Here is a 27879-nt window from a genome sequence, read left to right as displayed (position 1 = left end):
TGATTGTTCTATGGATGTGGACATAAATGAATTACATAGAGATGAACTGCAGAGTTCCAGATCTGGATCCTAACTTTTCAGTGGCTTGAGGGTGTTAATATTGAAGGGGGATTGTTTGGGCCTCTCTCTGTTAGTAAGAGGATTTGGCCAAACATCCTCATGCAGACAAATAGGCCAGTCACCTATCTATAGCCCATGAGATGGAGCCTCACTTTGGACAAGGGAGTGTGGCTTGTCAGCAATTTGTTCTTTTAAATCTGTTGGTTCTTTGAAACTCCACACCATTCAGCAAAACAGCTTACTTATACATATGCTTAAGTCCCCACATCCTGTTAGTCACTATAGCGTTATCAACTGTAGGACAATCACAAATCCCCCTTAAACCATCTATTGAACGTTCACAATGATAACTTTTGCTCTGGCAGCTTGCAGATGCTTCTGCAGAGACTTTTACTTGGATACAGGGGGCCAAAGCTGGCACAGTATTGGTCTAGATGACAAAATGGAGCTAATTGTCATGCTATTTAAATCACACTGCAATACATTTTGAAAAGTCTTTGGTTTCTAGCAGGTTGAAAAAGCTTCAGTTTGCTTGGAATAGTTTGGTGAAGCAAACAGAGGCATTAGTGAAACAAAACCAACACATGAAAGAACAGACAGTGATTGAGAGGTTGGGGACCATTTTTTTAGTCTACTTAGTTTAACAAAACCCAGGTGAAGTAACTGCACTGTTCTGCTCTCTCGCCCTGATGCAGCCTCTGTCTGTGGCTCTCTTAAGTCAGAAGCTGTTGCATGAAGTAGCCTATGCAGAACAATATAATTTGTTCTTCATTTTGCATCTTCAAAGTGCATCAGAAATATTAGCATGCATCACCCCCAAGGGCTGGATTTTGCTTTGTAACCCTCAGCTTGTTACCCACCTGGACCTGAGCAGCATCAAGCTGGTTCTTCAAAAAGAAAAGGAGTACTTGTGGCATCTTTATTTGTTAGTCTCTAAGGTGCCACAAGTACTCCTTTTCTTTTTGTGGATACAGACTAACAGCTGCTTACTCTGAAACCTGTCAAGCTGTTTCTTGTTACTAGTGTAAAAAGCTGTGATTAGCCTGCTGCATGCAGGCTAGGGAAATTAGCTGTTGGGCTGAATTTACTAGCATGCCCAGCCTCTTCAAGCCCTCTCTCCTCAAACAGGCTTTAACTTTACAATGGCTAATGAAGCCAATTCATTGCCCCAGGAAAGGACTCCAAATTGTGGCTGGCAAGGTGGCAGCTCCAAAATGCTCAAAGGTGTGTGTAGTGACCAGGGTCCCCCCTGCCTCAGGGCTGATTACTTTCTTTGTATTTGTTGTAAAATGCTGTTAATTAGGAGCCAGGGAGGAAGAAATTAGAACTCTCAAGGTCTAATCGGGAAGCACCTGGGGCTGTAAACGCCTTGGATTTTGGAGAAGGGCTTTAATGTTTTTCTGTTTGCTCCTGTGGAGTAGTGGGTGGGAGTTCTCATTTTCCCTATCCCCGGGCAATGAAGAAGAGGCAGGTAATCAGGAAGAGCAAGGTAAATAAGGAAGAATACATGTGTGGGGTAGGATAAAGGTGATGAGTTCTTATCTTTCTTTTCTCCCTCTAAACCTTGCCCAAGGTCCTCACCTGGACTGTTTTAAAAACTCTTCTTGAGGCCAGTGAATAGAGCATAAAGCTTGGCTTGTGGACTGTTGGCTTCTCTTCCCATTTCTGTCACCAACTCCCTTTTTGCATTGGGCAAGTTACTTCCCCTTCTTGTACCTCAGCTTCCCCATCAGTAGAGTGGGAATAATGATACTCCTTTTCAAAGAGTTCTGAGACCTGTGGATGAACAATGAGTGCTACGTATTATCATTATTTCATAGAGCTGGGAACAGTCCACTCAGGTTGTAGGGACATAAGCAGTGGAAAGTAAGGAGAACAAGTCTCCTTGGGCTGCTAGTTTTGAGGAGTGGGTAATCATATGGACTAGGTTGTGCTTAACCAGCCAAAGAAGGAGGTATCTTGGAGATGGCTGACTCACAGGGAAGAGTCACTATAATCTATTAGAACAAACTGTCCGAGGGCTTCTCTGGGTAGGAACGCTTAGGAAAGTTAAGGCAAATCAACTAAAGGTGTGAAGACAATGTGCATATGTTAAAATGTATGAAATGCCTCCTCCTTCCCAGTGGCGGGTTTACAATTGCACTAGTGGTGCTGGGCCCACATGCAGAAAGGGCTCCAGCACCGCTTGGCCTCTTCACCTCCTCCCCTGAGGCCTCTCCGCCCACTCCCTCTGTGTGAGTGGTGGACAGGGCCTCAGGGCAGAGTGCAGGTGGAGCAGGGGCTTGGGCCACAGTGTGGGCGCCAGCAACCACAAAAGATTAATCTGGCCTGCTCCCTCTAGAGGATGCTCCCAATCAGGAGAATGGCAACCTTAACCCATTGTATTCTAGGATTAAGCCCATATAGATGTCGCCTGAGTTAAATTCTATTGCTGGGCAGTGACACCCCTGACACATTCTGGGGCCTGATTCTCCATTTTGTGACATGTTATGTAATCCGTTACATCTGTTAAAAGATGCACAGAATGTGGTCCCTTGAGCCTTAGCCCAGCACTGGGCCAGTTTCCTCCTTAGGGCATCTAAGGGTCTAGCACCATCGCTGGCTGATGTAGCTGTTTTGCCTGGAATAACAGGTTGCCCCCTCCCACACATTTCCTAGGATGTATCAAGGAGGGCTGCAGAGCTCTGGAGGGCTTTGGTTGTAAAGGACACACATTTCAGCAATAGATGTTCTGAGTATTTGTGGTTTCCCTGCTGCCCCCCATCCCTTTTGTTACAAGTAACTGTAGCTGGTGCTTGGGAGACCCAGTAATATTTTGTGTGGAAACAAATTACTTGCTTTTATCCTGAGTGTAACAGTGATTGCACTGGGGGAGTTCAGTCTGTTTTTTCTTTTTTTTTTTTGTTATTTAAATTTCAGTGAGTTGTAGTTGTCATGAAAGTGAGGGATTGACAGCAATTAACTAGAGCTGGTGCAGTGCAAGCAGGTTCTGTGCAAGCATCTCCTACACAGCTCTGCCTATGCTCCTCACCTGCAGCTCCCACCTCTCCGCTATTCCGGTTCTAGGCCCCACACAGCTCTGCCAGTACCCCACATTCCTGACCTGCAGCACTTCCTGCTATTCCAGTCCTGGGATTCTTCTGAGCAGACTTCCACGCATGCCTAATTGTATGTGGTGTGTTTCTCCACTGGTGCCAAGCTGAGATGTTGACCTGGTATCACAAGAACCCCATAGAGTATGAACCAGAGAGAAAAGGCTGTGAACTCGCATACTCTTTCTTCTGAGTTGTTTATTTAAAAACATTCAGAATCTGTTGCTGGCATGTGTTATAGTTTTAGGTATAAAACAGTGTTTCAATGTACAATACAGAACTTTATGGTGACCCCTTTTGCCTTATGTGGTATTCTGCTGGCTCATCACCACTGCACTGGGTGCAAAGTGGCGGTGACATGAGCTGATCATCCTGAAAGGAATGCAGGAATCCTCCCCTGCCATTACTGGAAAAGGAGACTTGCCCCATAGCCATGACCACCTCCATCTCTCTGTTAGTCTAATTGCTGCAATTGCCTCCTCTTGGAAGCCTCACAGAGGCTGGGAACCTGGCAGTGCAATCCCTCTGAGCTAGAAAGAGTCTGTGAGCAGTCTCTGTCACACCATGAGGGACTTTCTGAAAGATGGCTATGAAAGAAGCCCCTCCTCTCTCCCTAAGGCTCCCCAAAAAGCTGAGTCTAGAAATAGCATGCTCTCTGCCAGGGGCACCCCACAGTCTGGTGGCAGTGACAGCATTAGTAGCTTCCAAGTTACCCAAATGTAATTCATTTTTGTGCCCGGTCCTTGATGGCCCTGACATACTGTATGTGTGAGAATCACTGTTTGATGGCTTGTGAAGGGAGGCTTAGTCTCCCAAGGTCCTTGGGGCTAAGCTGTTTTCTTAGCATCCCTACTTCCAGCACCCCTGTGACTGAAGAAACACAACACAACCCGCATGTGAAAAAATAAGGTCAAAACATCTCATTTTAAGACTGTCCTAAAAAGGTGTGAACAAAGAAGTGATGAGTGTCAAGAGAGAATGTTACAAAGGAAGCTGTGGCTGGTGGTGACACCTTTGGTAATTTTAACATGCTGGCTTGACACCCACAAAATTAAAAGCTTCCAACTTTTATTTGTGTAATATCAGCCTGTCCACTAGCACCCAATAGCTTTTAGCACTAGACAGCTTTGGATTCTGAACATGCGAAACTAAGCCACATTTTAAACTCCATACTTGCTGTGAAATTTGCTTTCCCCCAGCCCTTCCCCAAGGCTGAGATGGCATCTGGAAGGAACTAGCCATTAAATTCCCAGCTGGCTTTGAGCATCGGATGCCCCTTTTTTCTCATATGAGAAGTGGCAGGCCAGATGTGACTATCTGGTCACCTTTTCTCCCTCCCAGGCATTGAGGTTGCCTGGTGAATCAGACCTATTTTATTTCCTGGGTTTATTTGGTGCTCGGGAAACTGAGACAATTGACAGCTCTGGCAAAAACGAGGCAGCACAAAGCATATTTCCTCATTGCAGCTCTATTGTTGAATGTCAGTATTGGCTTTTAGTACCCCCTGCGATTCCACTCTGGCTTTCCTTGCACAGCTTTGCCAATGCATCAGCTCTGTCCTGCCACCTCATCCGTTGTTCCCATCTTGGGTCAGTCCAGAGCACATTTTCACTTGTCTTATGTGTGGCTCTTTCCTGATGGGGCGGGACGGGCTCAAAAAACATACGGCATATATGTGATTTTTAATTCCCACTCCTGCTAAAGGTTCTCTTATTACCTCTCTGGCGGGCTGTCTGAGACTTTCGTCTAGCCCCCAGAATTCTGTCCACCCATTTTTCCTCTTTACTCTTCATGTTCTGAAAGGCCTCACATCATGTCAAGCAATCTTTTCAGGAGAGGGAGGCTGTGCCCAGATCCCTCTGAAGTCCAATATCTGTCTTGAGCCAGCCAGAGTGGTCACTGCAAAGAATTGCATTTGGCCCCTTCCCACTCCAGGACCAAATACACTGAACTCAGGGCACTTGAGGAAGGTGCTATAAGGGAGAGATGTTGGTAAACTAAGAACATAAGAATGGCCAGACTGGGTCAGACTAACGGTCGATCTTGCCCAGTATCTTGTCTGCTGACAGTGGCCAATGCCAGGTGCGTCACAGAGAATGAACAGAACAGGCAATCATTGAGTGATCCATCCTATCGTCCACTCCCAGCTTCTGGCAAACAGAGGCTAGGGACACTCGGAGCACGATGTTGTGTCGCTGCCCATCCTGGCTGATAGCCATTGATGGACTAATCCTCTATGAATTTGTCTAGTTCTTTTTTGAACCTGTTATAGTTTTGGTCTCCACAGCGGCCTCTGGCAATAAGTTCCACAGGTTGGCTGTGCGTTGTGTAAAGAAGTACTTCCTTTTGTTTGTTTTAAACCAGCTGCCTATTAATTTCATTGGGTGACCCCTAGTTCTTGTGTTATGTGAAGGAGTCAATAACATTTCTTTATTCACTTTCTCCACGCCAGTCAAGATTTTATAGACCTGGATCGTATCCACCCCCCATTTTCCAAGCTGAAAAGTCTGTCTTTTTAATCTCTCCTCATATGGAAGCTGGTCCATACCTCTAATATTTTTTGTTGCCCTTTTCTGAACCTTTTCCAATTACAATGTATCTTTTTTTGAGATTGGGCGACCAGAACTGCACACAGTATTTACGGTGTGGGAGTATCATGGATTTATATAGAGGCATTATGATATTGTCTGTCGTATTATCTATTCCTTTCCTAAAATTCTGTTGGCTTTCTTGACTGCTGTTGCGCATTGATTGGATGTTTTCAGAGAGCTATTCACGACTCCAAGATCCTTCTGCAGTGGTAACAGCTAATTTAGACTGTATCATTTTGTATTGTGACAAAGTATCTCCTCTACCTTGGTGGGTCTTGCGCTTATTGGCAGATTGGCTTGCCTTGGAGCTTCACAGCAGCCCTCAGTTTGGCCATTTTCATGAACCCACAGTCTAGGTCAACTCCTCCTGTGTCTGACCAGGAGTTGGGAGGTTTGGGGGGAACCCGGGCCTGCCCTCTACTCCAGGTTCCAGCCCAGGGCCCTGTGGTATGCAGCTGTTTAGAGTGCCTCCTGGAACAGCTGTGCAACAGCTACAACTCCCTGGGCTACTTCCCCATGGCCTCCTCCCAACACCTTCTTTATCCTCACCACAGGACCTTCCTCCTGGTGTCGGAGGACTGAGGAACACAAGCATCATCAAACAGTCCACATTCTCACTCTCAGCTCCTAGTGCCTCTTGCTCCCAGCTCCTCACATGCACACCACAAACTGAAGTGAGCTCCTTTTTAAAACCCAGGTGCCCTGATTAGCCCGCCTTAATTGATTCTAGCAGCTTCTTGATTGGCTGCAGGTGTTCTAATCAGCCTGTCAGTCTTAATTGTCTCCAGAAGGTTCCTGATTTTTCTGGAACCTTCCCTGTTACCTTACCCAGGGAAAAGGGACCTACTTAACCTGGGGCTAATATATCTGCCTTCTATTACTCTCCTGTAGCCATCTGGCCCGACCCTGTCACAAAGACTTCACAAGTACATTTTGTTGCTGGTAAACTAATTTATTTTTGCTGAAATATTCAAATCATGGGTTAATAAAATGGAACTTTGCTGGAAAAAAAAAACCTTCCCTGTTACCTTACCCAGGGAAAAGGGACCTACTTAACCTGGGGCTAATATATCTGCCTTCTTTCACTCTCCTGTAGCCATCTGGCCTGACCCTGTCACATTATGCTCAAATAAATTTGTTAGTCTATAAAAAAAAAAAACCTTCCCTGTTACCTTACCCAGGGAAAAGGGGCCTACTTAGCCTGCTCTCCTGCTGCTGCCATCTGGCCTGGGCTTTTCTTGCTTTTTGCCCCTGCTTTCGGCTCCCCCCGACCAGGTCAGACGCTCTCCCCCCTTTCTTTTCCTTTTGTTGTTTTTTTTTTCTTTCTCCATTGTTGCTAGGGTGCTGCCCGGCAGCCGGCCGGCTGTTAGCCCCCACCCCACCCCAGCCCACTTCCCGGGGGGGGGTGGGGTGGAAGGACCCAGCCCCCAGACCCAGCCGCTTGCTGTTTGTCTGCGGACCCATCCCCAGTTGAGAGGAATCTTATCACTTGCTCCGGCATTTCTGGAATGCAAAAAAGAAAACCCGACAGACAGAGAAACAGCCGTCTACCAGAGGAATACCACCCGGGGAACTTACAAATTGCCGTGGAGGAGCCCAAGACTGAGTAACTTTCGAACTGTGCTCTCGTGAGGGGGGAGGCCTTGACTGTGTCATGACTGTGTTTGTAGGGACACAGGGGGTGTGGCACGAAGCTGCCCCCCGATCCGTCTGTGTCCTCCCAACCCACACACTACCATCTTCACAGCTGCCTCCTCCACTGTCATTGCTGGCTGTTTAACATCTGCCTCTGGACTTAGCTGCTCACCCTGATTCCACCGCGTGGGCCAGAAGCACCAGCCAACCAAACAGGACTCTCTGGACAAACATATGGTGGTTCATAGAATCATAGAATATCAGGGTTGGAAGGGACCTCAGGAGGTCATCTAGTCCAACCCCCTGCTCAAAAGCAGGACCAATTCCCAATTAAATCATCCCAGCCAGGGCTTTGTCAAGCCTGACCTTAAAAACTTCTAAGAAAGGAGATTCCACCACCTCCCTAGGCAACGCATTCCAGTGTTTCACCACCCTCCTAGTGAAAAAGTTTTTCCTAATATCCAACTTAAACCTCCCCCACTGCAACTTGAGACCAGTACTCCTTGTCCTGTCCTCTTCTACCACTGAGAATAGTCTAGAACCATCCTCTCTGGAACCACCTCTCAGGTAGTTGAAAGTAGCTATCAAATCCCCCCTCATTCTTCTCTTCTGCAGACTAAACAATCCCAGTTCCCTCAGCCTTTCCTCATAAGTCATGTGTTCCAGACCCCTAATCATTTTTGTTGCCCTTCGCTGGACTCTTTCCAATTTATCCACATCCTTCTTGAAGTGTGGGGCCCAAAACTGGACACAGTACTCCAGATGAGGCCTCACCAATGTCGAATAGAGGGGGACGATCACGTTCCTCGATCTGCTCGCTATGCCCCTACTTATACGTCCCAAAATGCCATTGGCCTTCTTGGCAACAAGGGCACACTGCTGACTCATATCCAGCTTCTCGTCCACTGTCACCCCTAGGTCCTTTTCTGCAGAACTGCTGCCTAGCCATTCGGTCCCTAGTCTGTAGCGGTGCATTGGGTTCTTCCGTCCTAAGTGCAGGACCCTGCATTATCCTTATTGAACCTCATCAGATTTCTTTTGGCCCAATCCTCCAATTTGTCTAGGTCCCTCTGTATCCTATCCCTGCCCTCCAGCGTATCTACCACTCCTCCCAGTTTAGTATCATCCGCAAATTTGCTGAGAGTGCAATCCACACCATCCTCCAGATCATTTATGAAGATATTGAACAAAACCGGCCCCAGGACCGACCCCTGGGGCACTCCACTTGACACCGGCTGCCAACTAGACATGGAGCCATTGATCACTACCTATTGAGCCCGACAATCTAGCCAACTTTCTATCCACCTTATAGTCCATTCATTCAGCCCATACTTCTTTAACTTGCTGGCAAGAATACTGTGGGAGACCGCATCAAAAGCTTTGCTAAAGTCAAGGAACAACATGTCCACTGCTTTTCCGTCATCCACAGAACCAGTAATCTCATCATAGAAGGCGATTAGATTAGTCAGGCATGACCTTCCCTTGGTGAATCCATGCTGACTGTTCCTGATCACTTTCCTCTCATGTAAGTGCTTCAGGATTGATTCTTTGAGGACCTGCTCCATGATTTTTCCAGGAACTGAAGTGAGGCTGACTGGCCTGTAGTTCCCAGGATCCTCCTTCTTCCCTTTTTTAAAGATTGGCACTACATTAGCCTTTTTCCAGTCATCCGGGACTTCCCCCGTTCGCCATGAGTTTTCAAAGATAATGGCCAATGGCTCTGCAATCACAGCCACCAGTTCCTTTAGCACTCTCGGATGCAACTCGTCCGGCCCCATGGACTTGTGCACGTCCAACTTTTCTAAATAGTCCCTAACCACCTCTTTCTCCACAGAGGGCTGGCCATCTATTCCCCATGTTGTGATGCCCAGCGCAGCAGTCTGGGAGCTGACCTTGTTAGTGAAGACAGAGGCAAAAAAAGCATTGAGTACATTAGCTTTTCCCACATCCTCTGTCACTAGGTTGCCTCCCTCATTCAGTAAGGGGCCCACACTTTCCTTGGCTTTCTTCTTGTTGCCAACATACCTGAAGAAACCTTTCTTGTTACTCTTAACATCTCTCGCTAGCTGCAGCTCCAGGTGCGATTTGGCCCTCCTGATTTCATTCCTACATGCCCGAGCAATATTTTTATACTCTTCCCTGGTCATATGTCCAACCTTCCACTTCTTGTAAGCTTCTTTTTTATGTTTAAGATCTGCTAGGATTTCACCGTTAAGCCAAGCTAGTCGCCTGCCATATTTACTATTCTTTCGACACATCGGGATGGTTTGTCCCTGTAACCTCAACAGAGATTCCTTGAAATACAGCCAGCTCTCCTGGACTCCTTTCGCCTTCATGTGTGCACCCCCCCCCCCGCCCCGGAACTGCCCATCCCACAGCCTATCCCTTTTTACCTGACCCCAACTCCTGTTAACCACCTGCCACCGTCCCCGCTGGGGCATCGGCAATGGAGGACACCGGGGTGACCTCCGCCACTGCCATGCCCACCACCTCCCCAGACTCTAGGGGAGCCCCCCCAGCCAGCAGGAAAGGCCAGGGCAAGAAGAAGGGGAAGAGCCCTGCTAAAACCACTAGGCACCCGTGGAAGGGGCCACCCCCACTGCTGCGGCCCCGCCACCGACCATGGCATCCCTCCTCGCTGCCCCCTTCATCAGCTCTGCGGGTGTCCCTCCCTCACCCCCCAGGATGTATGCCCGGGCGGCGGCAGCCCCCCTGCCTGCCGCCTCGTCATCTCTCCCGCCCACTGCCTCCGCCACCATCAACAGCGGCCGGGGCCCCTTCCCCACCATGACAAGGAAGTACGGTGTCTGATGCCTCCTGGTGCCCGCCTCGCCCCACGTGGAGACTTACGTGCGGGCATTGGTGAGGGTGGTGGGGCCCTCGGCCATTGTGGCGGCCTCCAAAATGTATGGGAAGGTTGTCTTCTTCTTAGCATCGGAGGCTGCCGCCCAGGAGGCGGTGGAGAGGGGCCTGGCGGTGGGGTGGGGTGGGTGTTTGTCCCCCTAGAGCCACTAGAGGACCTGGGGATCCACCTGGTCCTGACCTCTGTCCCTCCTTTTCTCCCTAGTGCTGCCCTGTTACCTGCCCTTTCCACCCTGGGGAAACCTGTTTCTGTCACCAGCCCTCTCCCGTTGAGCTGCAAGGACCCCACCCTCCGTCACATCTTTTCCTTCCGCCGGCAAGTGCAGCCGTCAGCGGTGCATGACGGAGAGGCGCTCGTGGGGTCCTTCCTAGTCCCCCACCACGGGGCCCATTACTGGGTGTATTTCTCCACGGGGAAACCCGGTGCTACCTCTGCCAGGCATCAGGGCATGTCCAGAGGGACTGCCCCTTAGCCTGGCAAGAAGAGGCATCTGGGATCCCCGAGACCCGGCAGGACATCGGCCCCGTCATTGCCGACGCATCTGGCCACCCGATACCTGAACCCGCCCCCCGTCCTCTTCGGACCACTACTTCTCCCACTCAGGCCCCAGGGGCACCTCCCCTACAACGCCCAGTCGAGCGGGAGAGCCCTGCCCTCGCTGCTGAAAATCTGGTAGGGCCTATGGAGGAGGGTGTGGCAGAGATACCACCAGGCATGGGAGAGAGCCTGCCCCAGGGAGAATCCTCCCTCCCTTACGCCGCCCCACCATCCCCCTCGCAAGTCCCTGAGCCATCGCCTTTACCCCCTGACACGACCCCTGCTAACCAGCCCCCAGATGATGCCATGGAGGGCTGGGACCTAGTCCAGGGGAAGCGAGGCAAGCAGAAGGCTCGAGCTCCGCCTCATCTACCAGGGGCGGAGGCCCCCCGGAAGACCAGGAAGGGGGCACTGATGCCAAACCTTCCACTTTGCCCACGAGTGCGTCCCATCCACCGGTGTCAGCCGGGAAAGACGTGGTAGCACCGGAAGGTAGTGTCTCTCCTCCATGGGAGACCCTCCCCTCCGAGACCCTCGAGGAAGCCCCTTCTGTCCTGACGCTACCCAAAGCCTCTGTGAACCCCAAGGCAACCGTTGTGGCGGGTGCCAGCAGGGAGAACCCCGGGGCGATGGAAAGTGTCCTCTCCTCCATGTTTGAGGAGATTGAGGCCCTAGATATGACCCCGGTTGCCCAGGAGGAGGACAACCTTTTGCCAGCAAACCTTGATTTGGGCAACCTGACTCCACCCCTCTTTTCCCCATGCTCCCTCCCCCTAACTGCTGCTTCTGCTCCCACCTCCGAGGAGCCCCTGGACTCCTCCATCGATCCGTCCGCTGATGGCACCCTGCTGACGACCACCGAGCCTGCTCAGGTGACAGCTGGCACCATGCGGCCGGGACACGAGTCGCCAGGGGCACCCCCCGTTGGTGCGGAGCAATCGATTTCCTTCCGGGGCGGGGGCCCAACAGAAGATAATCCACCTCCTGATGCTGTGGCCGCTAAATCCACCATAAAGCCCGCGCCTGGTATCACTGAGAGTTCCCTCCCCACCCCTTAACCCTCGAATCTGATCGGGAGGCGCCACCATCCAGCTGCTTTCCTCCCGAAACCCAGAACCTCACCTTTGCCCCTGCCCCTATCCAATTTACCTCCTGCAATGTTGTTGCCACCACCGGGGCTGTCTTCTTCCCTTTCACAACTGATGACCCCCAGGGTGCAGCCTTTGTGTTCTCCTGCCCTGACCCATTAGGAGCTGCTATCTTCCTTCCACCGACCCCTATCGCCCCAGAGCTTGAGGCAGGCCTAGAAGCTCCAGCCCATCAGGCACTCGGTTGGGGGTCCGCACCCTGCTTGTCCGTTTTAGTGGACCACGGGGCTGCACCAAGGGTCCCGCCGGGGAACAACCAGTAAACCGTAACCCCAAACCCCCATGAGCTGCGAGGAGAGCTGCGTAAGTTTTTAGAGGATGTCCGTGGCTCCTGCAACAAGGTACAGCTTGCTCTCCAGCGATGGGGGGATTTTTTTCAAATCCTCCGGGCCACAAGGGCCCTCATGGGGGAAGGTAAAGGGATGGGGAAGCAGGATGCCGTGGCCTACTGGCGGGTCCGCGTCTTCCGTGACCAATTACTCACCTATGGGATGGGTCAAGGACTGTTGCGCAGCCCGCTGGGGGATGCGAGCGTCCCTGCCAGTGAGGATCCCCCTGGCCCCCTCCCATGACACTTCTTACCATCGCAACATTGAACACCTGGGGTTGTAGGATGGCTCTCCGCAGGTCCCAGGTGCTCTCCTTCCTTTGGGAAGGAGGGTACTCTGTGATTTTCCTGCAGGAGACCCATATGGATCTGACCGCCGAAGACAGTTGGCGGCTGGAGTGGGGGGACAGGGTCTACTTTAGCCATTCCATGATTCGTCAGGCTGGAGTGGCGACCCTGTTCTCCCCTGACCTACGGCCCGAGGTGCTAGGGGTCACCGAGGCCGTGCTGGGTCGCCTGCTGCATCTCCAGGTCTATATAGAGGGGCTCGTGGTTAACCTTGTTAACGTCTATGCCCCGACATCGGGCCCGGAGCTGCTGCAATTTTATCAGCAGGCGTCCGCCTTCCTTGGCACCTTACATTCTCACAAGTGCCTGGTCCTGGGAGGGGATTTGAATACCACCCTCGAGGAGCGAGACCACTCAGGGACCGAGCAGAGCCCGGCCGCCGCGGACACCCTCCGGGAGATAGTTGAATATCACTCCCTAGTGGACATCTGGCATGACCACCACCCAGATGACACTTCCACGTTCACCTTTGTCCAGGTGGAAGCCCATCGGTCGAGCCACTCCCAGTTGGACTGCATTTATTTATCACGCTTCCATCTCTCACGAGCCCACTCCTCCAGCATTCGGCTGGCCCCATTTTCTGACCATCACCTAACCACCGTGACAACCTCCCTCTGTGCAGAGAGGCCGGGGCTGGCCGATTGGCATTTTAACAACAGCCTGTTGGAGGATGAAGGCTTCGTGATGTCCTTCCGGGAATTCTGGCTGGCCTGGCGAGGGCAGCGGCATGCCTTTCCCTCGGCGCGGCAATGGTGGGACCTGGGGAAGGTGCGCGCCCGGCTTTTCTTCCGTGACTACACCTGGGGCACCTGCCGACGGAGAAGTGGGGTGATAGAGCAGTTGGAATGGGAGGTCTTAGAGCTGGAGAGGCGTTTGGCCGCCAGCCCCGAAGACTCGCTCCTCTGTGGAGCATGCCTGGAGAAGTGGGAGGAGCTCCTGGCCCTCGAGGACCATCAGGCCCGGGGCGCCTTTGTTCGATCCCGCATCCGCCTCCTTCGGGAGATGGATCGCGGCTCCCGCTTCTTCTATGCCCTGGAGAAAACGAGGGGGGTTAAGAAACACGTCACCTGCCTCCTTGCAGAAGACGGCACCCCCCTCACGGAAGCGGTGGAGATGTGCGGGAGGGCCCGAGCCTTCTACGCAAGTCTTTTCTCCCCAGATCCGACCGACCCTAGCGCTTGCAGAGTGCTTTGGGAGGAGCTCCCTATGGTCAGCGTGAGCGACCGAGACTGGCTAGAATTGCCTCTCACTCTGGCCGAGTTCTCGGAAGCCCTCCGTCGTATGCCCACTAATAAGTCTCCAGGCATGGACAGGCTGACCGTGGAGTTCTACCGCGTCTTTTGGGACGTCCTCGGCCCAGACCTAGTCACCGTCTGGGCCGAGTCTCTGCAGAGCGGGGTCCTCCCTCTTTCGTGCAGGCGAGCTGTGCTCGCCTTATTGCCGAAGAAGTGGGACCTCCGTGATTTACGAAATTGACGTCCCGTCTCGCTCCTCAGCACGGACTATAAAATCGTAGCGAAAGCAATCTCGCTACGGCTACGGTCTGTGCTGGCGGACGTGATCCACCCAGACCAGACCTACATCGTTCCGGACCGCAGTATCTTTGATAACCTATTTATGGTTCGGGACCTTTTGGAACTCGGGTGTAGAGACGGTCTGTCGTTCTCCCTACTGTCCCTAGATGAGGAGAAGGCTTTCGATAGGGTGGACCACGGGTACCTCCTGAGCACTCTGCAGGCGTTTGGCTTCTGACCCCAGTTTGTGGGTTTTCTCCGGGTGCTGTACACTTCCGCAGAGTGTCTGGTTAAGCTCAACTGGACCCTGACCGAACCGGTCAGCTTCGGGCAAGGAGTACGGCAGGGGTGCCCCCTATCGGGCCAGCTGTACGCTCTGGCTATCGAGCCCTTCCTCTGTCTCCTCCGCAGGAGGTTGACAGGGTTGGTGCTGCGGGAACCGGAGCTGCAGCTGGTCTTGTCGGCGTACGCTGATGATGTGCTCCTCGTGATCCAGGACCCCGGCGACTTGGCGCGGGTGGAGGCTTGCCAGGCCATCTATTCGGCAGCCTCCTCCGCCCGGGTCAACTGGGTCAAGAGCTCTGGCTTGGCGGTAGGAGACTGGCAGCAGGCGAGCTCCCTCCTACCCGCGCTTCAGACCATCCAGTGGAGCGTGGGTCCGCTGCTCTACCTCGGCATTTAACTTTCTGCCACGCATCCCTCTCTGCCGGAAAACTGGGACAATTTAGAGGGTGGGGTGATAGAGCGTCTCCGGAAATGGACGGGACTACTCTGATGTCTCTCCCTCCAAGGGAGAGCGCTGGTGCTTAATCAGCTAGTCCTGTCCACGCTCTGGTACCGGCTCAACACCCTGGTCCCGGCCCCGGGTTTCCTGACCAACCTCCGGACATTGATTCTGGGGTTCTTTTGGTCAGCAACACACTGGCCCCCTGTAGGGGTTCTTCATCTACCCCTGAAGGAAGGAGGACAGGGCCTGAAGTGTCTACACACTCAGGTCCGTGTCTTTCGCCTCCAGGCCCTACAGAGGCTCCTCTATGGTGCAGGCAGTTCGGTGTGGAGCACACTGGCGCATGCCATCCTGCGCCACATCCGAGGGCTCCGATATGACCGGCAGCTCTTTTATCTCCATCCGGAAGGTCTTCCGCCAGACCTCTCGAGGCTGCCAGTCTTGTACCCGGACCCCCTCCGGACTTGGAAACTGTTTTTAACGACCAGGTCCGTGGCGGCCACCGAGGGGCTAGATCTCCTCGCGGAGCCCCTGCTACACAAACTCCAGCTCCGTGTGCAGGTGGCGGAGTCCCGCTCGGTGCACCAGAGCTTGATCCTGGCAGAAGTCACAAGAGTCGGAGATCTTCTGGAGTACAACCGGGGAGACTGGCTGGATCCCCAGACGCTCGCCCAGTGCATGGGGCTCTCCAGACCTCACACCCCCCGGCACGTACTTCAAGAGGCGAAGGCTGCTTTGCCGCCCGCTGCTCGAGCTTACCTCGACCGGGTCCTGCTCGAGGGCACGCCCCACCCACCCTCTACCCGAGGCCCGCCGGACTTTTTAATTGGACCCCTGCCCCGCAGACTCTCTCACCCCTTCACTGCGAGCCAGCTGCATGAACTGCAGCCGGTACGCTTCCAAACCGCAACAAGGAAACATCTATACACGCTCGTGCTCCACACCCTTCACGTCCTCACTCTAGTGTCCCTCCCTGACACAAAGTGGCGAGATCTTCTGCCATCTTTGGAGGGTGAGCAGCCCCGGTGGGCCAGCCTATATTCCACCTTGGTTCCGAGGCCCGTCGGGGACATCAGTTGGCAGCTCCTTCATGGAGCTGTGAGCACGGGCACGTACTTGGCGCGGTTCACCCCTGTCCCAGATACTTGTCCCTTTTGTGGTGTGAGGGAAACCCTGGCGGATGTATATTTGGAGTGTGCCAGGCTGCAGCCCCTGCTCCAGCTCCTCACAAATCTCCTATTACGTTTTTGGTTGCATTTTTCCCCTCACCTTTTTATTTATGCACTCCCCATCCGTGGCCTCACAAAGTCACGGGATCTCCTAGTTAACCTCCTCCTGGCCCTGGCTAAAACGGCCATCTATAAAACCAGAGAGAGGGGGATGGCCGATGGAGTTTCCTCTGACTGTGGGGCCATTTTTCGATCCTCGGTCTGTTCACGTATCCGGGCTGAGTTCCTCTGGGCAGCGTCCGCCCACTCCCTTGATACTTTTGAGGAGCGGTGGGCGCTGTCCGAGGTTCTCTGGTACGTGTCCCCGTCCGCGTCCTTTTGTCTGACCCTTTGATTGGACGAGAGAGTAAGGGACCCCAGCCCCAGGCATTGCTGCTCCGGACACCACCACCTTAGAGGGGTCCTTTCACACGTGGGTGCACGTGTCCCCCCCTCACCCCCCCCCGGATTGTCCACCCCACAGCCTGCCCCTCTTGTTGGGTGCTTTCAGAGGAAGGAATTGTTGGTGACACTCGGGCGTGGCGCCAGGTAACTCGAAGGGATGGAAGACCACGAGAGTCGAGGAAGCCCCCCGCTCTGGGCCCAGGCAAGCTTGAACATTTCCCTCCCCTGAAGCTAATGAGAAAACAATTGTGATTGGTTGCTGTGTTACACATTGCATATGCTGCTGTTTTTACTTTGTAAGTGTGTTATGCAAATAAAAAAATCACTGTCCTGTAGCCATCTGGCCTGACCCTGTCACAGTATGTACAGTTGGGATTATGTTTTCCAATGTGTATTACTTTGCATTTATCAACACTGGGCAACAAAATGGCAGATGAAATTCAGCCACTCAGCCAAGCTCTACTGGGAGTTGTACACATAGCAGCCCTGTGCTCTCCACTTTTCACCTTGACTCTGAAACACTGGCCATGAAGTTGGGGCTAGAGAGCGAAGACAGTGGTAATTCTGGACAATCATGGATGTTAAGGACATTCCTAAGAATGTGGTGGAACAGGTGGGCAGCCTTTCTTCCTCCCAGTCAATTTGTATGGGCATCTCTGCCTCCAAAGGGCCGTCAACCAACTTGGCCGGGGGAACGGAGCATCGGTCTGTTTACTCTGTGGTAAACAAAGCAGAAAAGGATCTTGTTTCATTCCCCATATACATTCTAAAGCTGAGAATGAGAGGGGTGGGGACAAGAACAATCTTTTTACTGAGCTCCCCTGCATCCCCTAAGCTTGAAGCATGGATGTGAGACATTAATGTGAGAAAGGAGACTTGAACAATCTGTACTGCCTCAGGGGAAGACGTAGTGGCCTAACCTTCAGGTACTTGGAGACACAAGTTCAAATCCTAGTGAAGTCAGCTCAACCCTTAGAATTCCCACAATAGACCAAATGTTACCTCTATGGAGGATTTTAAGGATCCTCAAAGGAAAGTCTTGTCCACTCTTCTGGATATTAAAGATTGCATGGTACTTTTTGTGAGACAAGGGTTTATTCCAGTATCCTTAACCAACATTTCCTTTCTCCTTATCCCCACAGTGTGGTGCATTGCCCTATGTTCTGGCTGCTGCCCTTCACTCCAGATTGGGTGAATATTCATTGTGAAGCCTATTGGGATATTTCTGGATGAAACATGCTACAGAAATAATATCACCAGCTGCAACACTCCACAACAGAGTTTGCTTTAGATAGTTAAGAACTGGAGGAGCTAGTTAGTTGTATTGGGTTAAAATCTGGCCACTTAGATCACAAATGAAACAAGTATGGCAAGCTGCAAGCTCAACCTATGGTGAGCAATTGTTTACATTGCCAACAAAACAGTGCGTGTTCAGCAGGATGCCTTTGTCTTTGCTCAGGAGATGTAATAATAGCTACTACATAGCCTTGGCCTGTGCCCAGTGTGAGTTAGGAAGTTTGCACAGTGCCTCTAGGCCTGGCTCTGCAGAAGCCAGCTAGATGGGCCATCAGAACTGTAGAAGGACCCAGCTGGGCTGTTTTGAATGTGGAAATGAGATTGAAGTACTGTGACAGTTGTGGCACCTACTTACACTTTAGTGCTTCCCCAGTTCAGTCACGCAAGTTGCTTGCAAGTTCTGTGAGTACCCAACCCTTACCAAACATAAAGCAACACCAGCATGATAATAGCCTGTGATCAGAATGCTAGACGCTTGCACTGCACTGCAACACAATGTGATTGCCATAGGCAGATATTCGGAGCAGTGATATCCCCGGGGGATCATTCTTATAGCTGAGTAGTCAGGAAGCAGCTAACAGGAGGGTGTATTATTAAACATTCCTCTCCCCAGCCTTACTCCCTTTGTTTTTTGCTGGTTACTCTTCCAATTCTATATCCCCCTTCCATCCTCCCAGTGTGTAAAAGTTGTGCTCATTTGGCACACTTGCTGAATGCCACATCCACGCATGCTATGCTGCTTTATGGCTTGCATCTGCTGTTTAACTCCCCAACAACACTATTTACATCATTACTGAATTTATCCCCTTGGCATTCAAGGAATTGTGTAAGGCAGTAGCCTTAGTCAATGCAAACTGCTTCTTAAGGGCATTCAGCCCAGCTGACTTTCCTCTGGCCTTGCCTATATCTCCATTCCACTTCCCCCTTTCTCTCCCTTGCTCCTTTCTCTCTGCCCAAGCCTCCCTACACAACCGTTCCCTATATCCTTCCATGTCATTGCTTACCCCTGGACCTCTCTCTGGTGCTCCAAGTGGCCAACCCTTCCTTCCTTCAAATCCCTTCTTTAAACACACCAACTCCAGGAAGCCCCCAAGTGATCACACACCTTCTGTAAGTGAGAAATGCTGGCATGCACGTAGCAAGCAAACATTAAAAGGCCCATGAGCCAGAGACTCTTCTCCATGAGCAATTTCCTGCCTTACAGTAACTCCCAAATAAATATCCGTAAACTGACTGAGCACAATTCTGCTTCAGCATCAGTGGAGGCCTTACCTCCAGTAAGCAACTGATGATTTTTTTTGTCAGTACCTCAAGGTGGTCACTCAGGTCGGGCCTCTGCTGTCAGGTAGAAACATCCTCTGGATCATCTAGAGAATTCTGTGCCTGAATTGTTTTGCATCTCTATTTAGACTGCAAGCTTCTTGAGGCCAAGACTAGAACTTCCTCTATGTTTTCGGCAGTGGTGGAGCTTAACAAATAGTAGTCATAGTAGTAATTAATTCTATCTGTGAGCAGGTTCAATGGCTGACTCTGGGTGTGTCAGGCTCATGGGGCCTCAGAACTCTGGGTAACCTGCTCCATCATTCTTTTGTCTTCACAGTTCCACCAAAGATCTCCAATATCTCCTCGGATGTCACTGTGAATGAGGGCAGCAACGTGACCCTGGTGTGCATGGCAAATGGACGCCCCGAGCCTGTCATCACCTGGAGACACCTCACCCCGACAGGTAAGTCACACTGCATAGCTCTTATGCATACACTGTGCTGGTGACCAGAGGAGGTTTCAATAGTGAGTTTGGCAGCTACAAAGAGTGATAAGTCCATGTGATGAGCAATGCCAAGGAACACTTTAAATGCATGGGGGGGTATTTTGTTCGTTAGGCTGTACAGGACATAATAGTTTGTCTTAGGGAACCTTTTAAATGGTCTCCATTAGGAGCTGTATATGCTTGACCCTCTGTTTGCATCTTAGCTGTTCTCTTCATGTAGCTGCTGTAATTTCTGGTACCAACAAGGCAGACTGCAGGGGCAAAGGGACCACATCCACTAATTGCAGAGAGGGAGGGGGAGATCTTACTCATCTAATAAGAAGTCCAGTAGGACCCTTTGAAAACCACCAAATTGGCTTCCAATCCTTTTGCATCAAAGAGGAGGCATGTGGTGACATGAGTCGTCATATGCTACTTTCAGCTTTGTAGACAGCAGCTGTGCACCCCCTAAAGGATAAGATGGCGGAAAAGGAGGACCCAGTAAGGCACAGAGCAAGGAAGAAATCAGCCAGCTCTGCTCCATTATTAATTGCTCCTTTGCTATTGCAGCAATTGGCAGCCTTGGAGAGCAAACATTCCTGTCATTAGCCCCACTGACCCCCATGGGGAAGACAGCTAGGGAAGCAGGGAGTCTCCTGAGTATTCATCCCTTCAAGATTTATCAGAGGGAAGAGAACAGGACACATGTGCCTCTTCTTCATCCCTCCCAATGCTTTTCTTTGAGGGGAGATGTTCTCCTCCTCTGCTCTCATTTATAGCTAGCTCCTGGTTCTATTCAAGTCAATGGGGAAAACTCCCATGGGAGCAGGATCAGGCCTTGAATATGGGATTTACAACAAGGTATTGTTTGTTTACTGTGGAAGGCTCCAGGCTGCCAGAGCAGAAACTTTCTTCAAGTGCAAGAGACTGTGAAACTAATCGTCATCCTAGTCAGCAACCAGAGAGGGAGAGAGTCAGGGAAGGAGGAGAAAAAGAGATGGGGAGAGAGAGAACTCGATGGAATTAGAGATGGGACTCAATCCGAATGCTGCATCCAGCACACCCCTTCTCCCCACTCCAAATTTGGGGGGAGTTTAGATTCTACTCCACGTTTCCTGTCTTGCCCCCATGAGCCAAATCAGAATACTCCCACTCTGAACAGCTTTGGGACATCTGAAATCCAGACCTTTATTTTGTGGTTTTGGCCTATCTCTAGCATAAATGGAAGGAGAGAGAGTAAAAACACTGCCAGGAAGAGACGGAGGTGAGAACAGAGACCGGGAGAGAGAGTGATTTCTTTGTTGTGTCATCAAGTGCCTGATTCTTCTCTTCTGTTATTGTCAATGTTGAGTGTGCATGTGCCACTGAGGTGTAGGAAAATGACCTATTTTTTTCTTTAATTAAGTTGTATATTTACAATCCGCTTACTCTCCAGGGGCAGTTTTGCTATAAGATGCATTTCTTATTGATCTCCTTGCTGTATCAGAATTTCAGTCTTCACCTCTAATTCTTTCTCTTCGTATTCAAGTGGGAGACATTTCCTTGTCATGCGCCGAGCGTTTTTTAGCATTGTTTCAGTTAATACATGGATATTAGTTTCCATGAAGATTTAATACAAGAGTTCCAGATTTGAGAGATACCACCTATGTCAGTGTTCAGATCCTACAGTAATAGGCATTTTTGATAACTAGAGACTGTAGATCAGAGGTGGGCAAACTACGGTCCGTGGGCCCGTCCTGCCCAGCCCCTGAGCTCCCAGTCAGGGAGGCTAGTCTGCCGCCTCTCCCCCACAGCCTCAGTGCACCATGCCGCCAGTGCTCTGGGCTGCCGCTCCTGCTGGGCAGTGCAGGTGCTGCGGCTGCGAGCTCCTGCCTCTCTGAGCAGCATGGTAAGGGGGTGGCGGGGGAGTTGGATAAGGTGCAGAGGGTCCCATGGGGCAGGCAGGGGGCAGTTGGATAGGCAGGAGAGTCCCAGGGGGCCTGTCTGGGGGCAGGGTTGTGGATAGGGGTCGGGGCAGTCAGGGGACAGGGAGCAGGGGGCGGTTGGATGGTGGATGGGGGTGTGATCCCGGGGGACAGTTAGGGACGGGGGTGTGGATAGAGATCAGGGGGTCCCGGGGGCAGTCAGGGGACAGGGAGCAGGGGGTGGTTGGATGGGGTGGAGGTTCTGGCAGGGAAGTCGGGGAACAGGGGGTGTTGTATAGGCGTGGGAGTCCCAAGGGGCCTGTGGGGGTGTGGATACGGGTCGGGGCAGTAAGGGGACAGGGAGCAGGGCGGTTGGATGGGTTAGGGGTTCTGAGGAGGGACAGTCGGGGGGCGGGAAGTGGGAGCGGGCGGGGGCCAGGATGTTTGAGAAGGCACAGCTTTCCCTACCCGGCCCTCCATACAGTTTTGCAACACCGATGTGACCCTCAGGCCAAAAAGTTTGCCCACCCCTGCTGTAGATGGATGGTTGCTATATGCATGTGATCGATTGCAGAGCCATACAATAAATTGCACATGGCATGCCCCTTTATCTGCCTCACCCGTACTTTGCCCACTGATTGATCCACATCGGGATTACTTCTAATATGCCAAGCCAATTTTGGGGCTTTCAAAGAGTGGCCATTAAAACAACACCAAGGCTAGCCAGGAAAAGGTCCCCTCCCCCACCCCCTGCCTTTTTTTTTTTTAAACAAATGTGGAATTGCATCATTCTGAGATGCAGGAGGGGCAGTCCATGTTGCCTGGACTCTCATCCAGGCCCTCATCACCTGTCTCAACTAGTGCAACTTCTTCCTCTGCAGCCTAGACCAATCACATCTTGCCCCACCTCTATCCATTCAGAGCACAACTGCAAAGACTGTTTTTCTGGCTCATTGCTTGTCACCTCACCTCTCTCTTGGTGTCCCTCTACTGGCTCCCACTTCTCAACCACTTTAAACACACTGTGTTTTGTCACCTTTGAGATCATTCATGATCTATCCCCCTCCTACTGGTTCTCTTATGTGCTCTCCAGATGTTGATCCATTCTCCCAAAGGTGCCAGTTTTCATGGCCCATTTGTTAAATTTTACAGCGTGCAGCTTCATGCTTTCTCCTATGCTGTCCCCTCTGCATGGAAGGAGCTACCTGTAAACCATCTGCAAAGCCACCTCCATTGCCCTCCTTCAGATCCCTCCTTTAAACCTTTCCTCTGCCATAATGCCTACAAACAACCTCAGCAATGATTGGTCTGCTGAAATCACTGTCTGTCACACTGACCAGTATTGTCTCATTGGGTGTGTGGGGCTTTGTGTGTGATCTCCTATTAATATCCATCTGTTGTCTCATGTCTTATAGTTACATTATAATTTCTTCAGGGCGGGGGTTCATCTTTAATTTGTATGTTTTGTACAGCACCTAGCACAATAGGGCCTGTTTTAGTACTGAGGAACCTAGGCTTCAATGCAAACATAATTTATCGTTAATGTAATTAATTGACAATCCTAAATCTATTCTGGACCTATCCCACTTAGAAACATGTGTCTTGTCCCACCAGAAAGGATCTGGGAATCTCCCATTTCCAAGAGTATAATGCATTTGGTCCTAAAATCACCATAATATTAAACATCAAAAAGCTACCTTAGATAACTTTAAGTGGTTTCCAAAATGGTTTAGGATACGTATGTTTCTGTTCCTCTGAGCCTTGTATAATTGGACCTATGGAAAAACCATTGTGACGTTGCACTCCATAATGATTTATGGAAATACGCTTATGAGTGTGAATATAAGGTAACTGGAATATGCTTTATAGTCATAGTAAGGTGTCATTACAAAGCTTATAATCCTATCTGTATGAATGTATCATTCTTGTATTAGAAAATAGGAATATGAAGTATAACTCTGAGATCCTATTGTAATTATGCAAAGTGTGGGCCATTAATGGTGGCTTAGGATCTTGATGGTTCCCATTGACTAGGACAATTGGTTGTGAATGGGTTTATTTACCTGCAAGCCTTCCTGTGTACTGACATGGGTAATGAAGAATGAGGTCTTACAGTGACATGTGACCATGTCACACACCCACCCCTTCTGCCTTATGCTAAAGCTATAAAAGGGGGTGGAGCAGGACGAAGGGAGTCTCAGTCATGAGAAAGCCCCTGCTTTTCAGCTAAGATGGCTGCTGGAACTAACAAGGACTGTACTGGGGAAAGAATTGGGCCCAGACTTGGAAGGAGTATAGTCTGTGAAAGAAGCTTATTGGAACATCTGAGGGTGAGATTTACCTGTCAACAGTTTCTTAATGTATTAGGCTTAGACTTGTGTGTTTTGTTTTATTGTGCTTGGTAACTTACTTTGTTCTGTCCATTATTATTTGAAACCACTTAAATCCTATTTGTTTATACTTAATAAAATCACTTTTGTTTATTATTGAACCCAGAGTAAGTGATTAATACCTGGGGGAGCAAACAGCTGTGCATATCTCTCTATCAGTGTTATAAAGGGCGGACAATTTATGAGTTTACCCTGTATACGCTTTATACAGAGTGAAACGGATTTATTTGGGGTTTGGATCCCATTGGGATCTGGGTGCTGGAGACAGGTGACCTGCTGAGCAGTTTTTGGTTAAAGTCTGCAGTTTTGGGGCATGGACCAGACGTGCGTCTGTGTTGCAGCAGGCTAGCATGTCTGGCTCAACAAGGAAGGGTTCTGGAGTCCCAAGATGGCAGGGAAAACAAGCTCAGAGGTAAATTCAGCATGTTGGGTGACAGTCCCAAGGGGGTCTCTGTGTGACTGAACCACATCACAACTGTTATCAACCCTGGATGACCATCCCAGGTTTCTTTCTATAACCAAGACTGTGAGGTAGGTCAGGGGACTGGCAAGAAACCTGGCATGGCTTTGGGTGCTAGGTGGGAGATGCAGGGCGGGGCCCTGCTGGGCCTGCAGGAGTTAGGGATACTGAGGCTGGTGTAGGGGTTTGATGCAGTGATGGTGGCTGAATGGTGGTCTTGCTGCTGGCTTCTGAGGGTTCTGAGCTGAGCTTCTGGGTGGGTGGTTAGTAGAGTGGGGGAGTCTCCCTTCTTCCCTCCTCCTCATCCACACAGTGTTCAATTCTGAGGTGGTAGAAGGGCTGCTTCCAGGCCAGTTCCACAGCACTTTGGAATGATGCTGTTCCTCCCCTACAGGAGTGCACTATGCAGAAACTGAGACCTAGAAACAGCCTCTGGGCAGACCAGGGGTGAAGCCCAGGCAGTAGGAGGCAAGAGAACCAGTTGCTGCTTTCTTCCTTGCCTGGGTTCCCCCAGGGCCCTATCAATGGTGCGGGGGTTGCTACTTTCTCAGATGGTTGGAGGTGACCCACTGGTTGAAAAGTCCTGATCTATTTTTCACATGTTCGTGGCTGGGTCACCAGGCTGCCTGATGCATATCAGCATGCAGGCCTCCTGGTGACAGAAATGTTAGTATTAGCACATACAGAAATCTCAAAAAAAAAAATCTAAATTAGTTTTCCTAGGAACCAAAGTGTCATAATTTTAGGATATTGTATCTCACAACATGCCAGACCTAGAAATCGGTTTTGGATAATCACTGGAAAGGCAGCTCTGCATGGGGTAATGCTACTGTTTCTAGCAATGGCAAGTCGATCCTTAATACTGTCCCTGGGTATAACCCACTCAGACCAGTGGAGGTTTCATTCTCTCCTTTCACTTTATCCACATTTCTCTGGAGGGTTCTCTTTTATTTTTTCTTTCTAAACAGGAGCTATTTGAGGCCCATAGGCTTGGAATGTTAGACGCAGTTCTAGCGGAGAAGATACATTAGTGAGCCAATTGAAATGAGTGCTGTAGAATATGGCTGGATGGTGTAACACATGATTGCAGAGCAAAAGGAATTCATTCCCTGGTCATCACGCCTACATATGAGGGCTAATGGACAGATAGAGAGATTTAAAAAAATCTCAGGGAGCAGAATTACCTTTTTGTTTTGTACACTAACCGAAAGGTGTGGCTGGCTTATTTCTCTCTTCTTTCATTCAGTTTATCCATTGCACACTTTTTGGCTAATCACCTGAGTTAGTACTGGAAGAATGGAATTATTTCTTGCCAGCTGGAAAGTGGAAGAGAAGAATTCAAGTGATAGGAAAAGATGGACCACTGCTCGTGCAGTGGAATACAGGGACGCTTCTCATGATGCTTGGATTCCATGGGGATGGACTCTCTAGAACTACCATGCACAGAAAGATAGATGGGTGCATGCGGGAAGTAAAATTCTTGATTAAAAAAACATTTTATTCTTTGCCTTCGCTCCCCCTCCCATCCTTGGTGTGGAGAAAAATCAGACATTTTTCTCACATCAGCTACAAGTTTCCAAGCCCAGAAGCTGCCTGTAGGAAGCTCCTTTTCCTCCCCCATGAGATTGCTAAATTGTGACTTGCTGTTGCCTGTATCATTTGAAGCAAGGGAAAAAGAATCCTTTAATAATTCAGATGGCAAATATCAATGCAAATCAGCTTTAATTCTTGGTGGTACTCTGGTAATGAAAACTGAAATGTCATTCCTTGGGATGTCATCAGCTCCCAATTCATTCTTCATTGCTGTCAGGGTGGCACAGAGATGGATTTTGAATGAGTAGTTTGTGACCCAGGGACCTCTGAATGCCAACTGGCAGAAAGCACTTGCGGGATGTCTAGGGTTTTACAGGGATCCCCTGGGTCAGATATGCACACAGTAGTTCACCCAAGGGTGGCATGTAAAGTTTATACTAAGAGCCAGTAGCCTTCTGGTCAACATAATCGTGAAACGTATGTAAGGATAATATTTGAGATCTTATGCATCTATACTAGAAATTATGTTTCTAAAGCCTTGAAATAAAGGCAGGTCATCAAGAGGTGACATGCTTCAAACAGGTTTCTTTTAGGTAGGGAGTAACAAACACTTTTATCTCCCTATCTGGCCATTTCGGTATGGCATATTGTATACTCCACAGTGTATCCCTACTTGCATACTGAGCCACAGGCTAACCAAGAGACTGCAAAATCTCCAAGAAAGGAGTATACGGGAAAAAACAAACAGGAGGAATCCTGTTTGAATAAAGACAGTGGGTTGTTGGGATATATCTGGGAGTGCAGAGGTATCCGCTGGATCTTTCACTGAGGAGGCAAGCTGGCAGTGTGATTTGTCTCATGAGTGGAAAATCAAAGCCAAGCCTGGCTGGAAAATGCTGAAAGGACTTTGGGTGAGCGTTGCTGTATAAGACATGAAGGTATCTAGTAAAGTAAGTCTAGGTTCTAGACTGCATGTTTTATGAATATATTTTAGATGTAACTATTTGTTAACAATACTACTACTTGCTGTCACTCAAATCTCTGTACTTTGTTAAATAAATGTATACTTGTTTTCACTATAAACATATCTAAGTGCTGAGAGACAAAGTGAGTGAAATAATATATTTTATTGGACCAACTTCTGTTGATGAGAGAGACAAGCTTTCGAGGTGGAGGTCTGGGAAAGGTACTCAGTGTCACAGCTAAATGCAAGGTGGAACAGATTGTTTAGCACATATTCTAAGGCACCATTCAAAGTAGAGTGGCCTGTTAACACCTCTACAGTCCTAGGACAAAAGAGTGGGATAGTGGGTAACAGATTGTTGTGATAAGCCATATGTCCAGTGTCTCTGTTCATTCCATGAATTTTAGTGTCTAGCAGAGTAATGAATTTAGGCGCCCAGGCTTGTCTTTTTAAGGTGTTGTGTAGGTTTCCTTTGAAGATGAGGACTGAGGGGTCAGCTATAGAGCGATCACTTTGAACAGTGTTCACTCACAGGTGATTGGGTGTTTTTTGTCTTTTTATCATTTTCCTGTGAAAGTTCATTTGAGAGCATGGTGATTAGCTGGTTTCAGCCACCTAGTAGTTGTTGGGGCATTTAGTGCACTGGATGAAGTAGACGTGTAGCATCCATAGATCCTAAAAGCTGTTCTGTGGGAAGTGTCTAAGTGGTATGATTTAAACAGAGTAGTGATTTGAGGTGAAACTGGTAAGATGAGTGGTTCTGGTTCTTTGGAATCAGCGTATCTGTGGAACAGTTTCTAGGTGCTCCAGGAAGACCCTCAGAGACCTTGGAGGTTGGAGTGTGTCTATTGCTCACCTGTAGAGAGACAGAAGGGTCTGCAAGGCCTAGAGGGGAGTGTTCGTGTTGGCCGTGGCCAGTGGAGTTGAGGAGCTGATCCAGGGCAGGCACAGACAAGGTCTTCTCATGCTAACGGCATGTGCTAGCGTCGGGCCTCAGAATCCTGGGTACCTCAGAAAGTGTCACATAGATGGAGAGAAAGTAACCCCAGTTCTCCAGCAGAACCATTTTCCTTTTTATTCTTCAGGCTAGTGCACTGTAAAGCCAAAACATCCTTGCTATCCAGTTATG

General features: G+C 50.0%; 1 protein-coding gene across 7 annotated transcripts in view; it reads left to right on the top strand.

Annotated features, from left to right (window-relative positions):
* Positions 1–27879, top strand: part of LSAMP (limbic system associated membrane protein) — a 1345674-nt gene that overhangs the window by 1156147 nt on the left and 161648 nt on the right. For all 7 annotated transcript variants that reach the window (XM_075118876.1, XM_075118885.1, XM_075118883.1 and 4 more), the window contains one exon: positions 19353–19478. In XM_075118876.1, the coding sequence (XP_074974977.1) occupies positions 19353–19478 (126 nt within the window). The remainder of the gene's footprint in view (positions 1–19352; positions 19479–27879) is intronic.

The sequence above is a fragment of the Caretta caretta genome, chromosome 1 (genome assembly GCF_965140235.1).
Source record: "Caretta caretta isolate rCarCar2 chromosome 1, rCarCar1.hap1, whole genome shotgun sequence".
NCBI lineage: Eukaryota > Metazoa > Chordata > Testudines > Cheloniidae > Caretta > Caretta caretta.
Note: the sequence above shows the minus strand (reverse complement) of the source record. Positions and strands in the feature narration are given on the sequence as shown.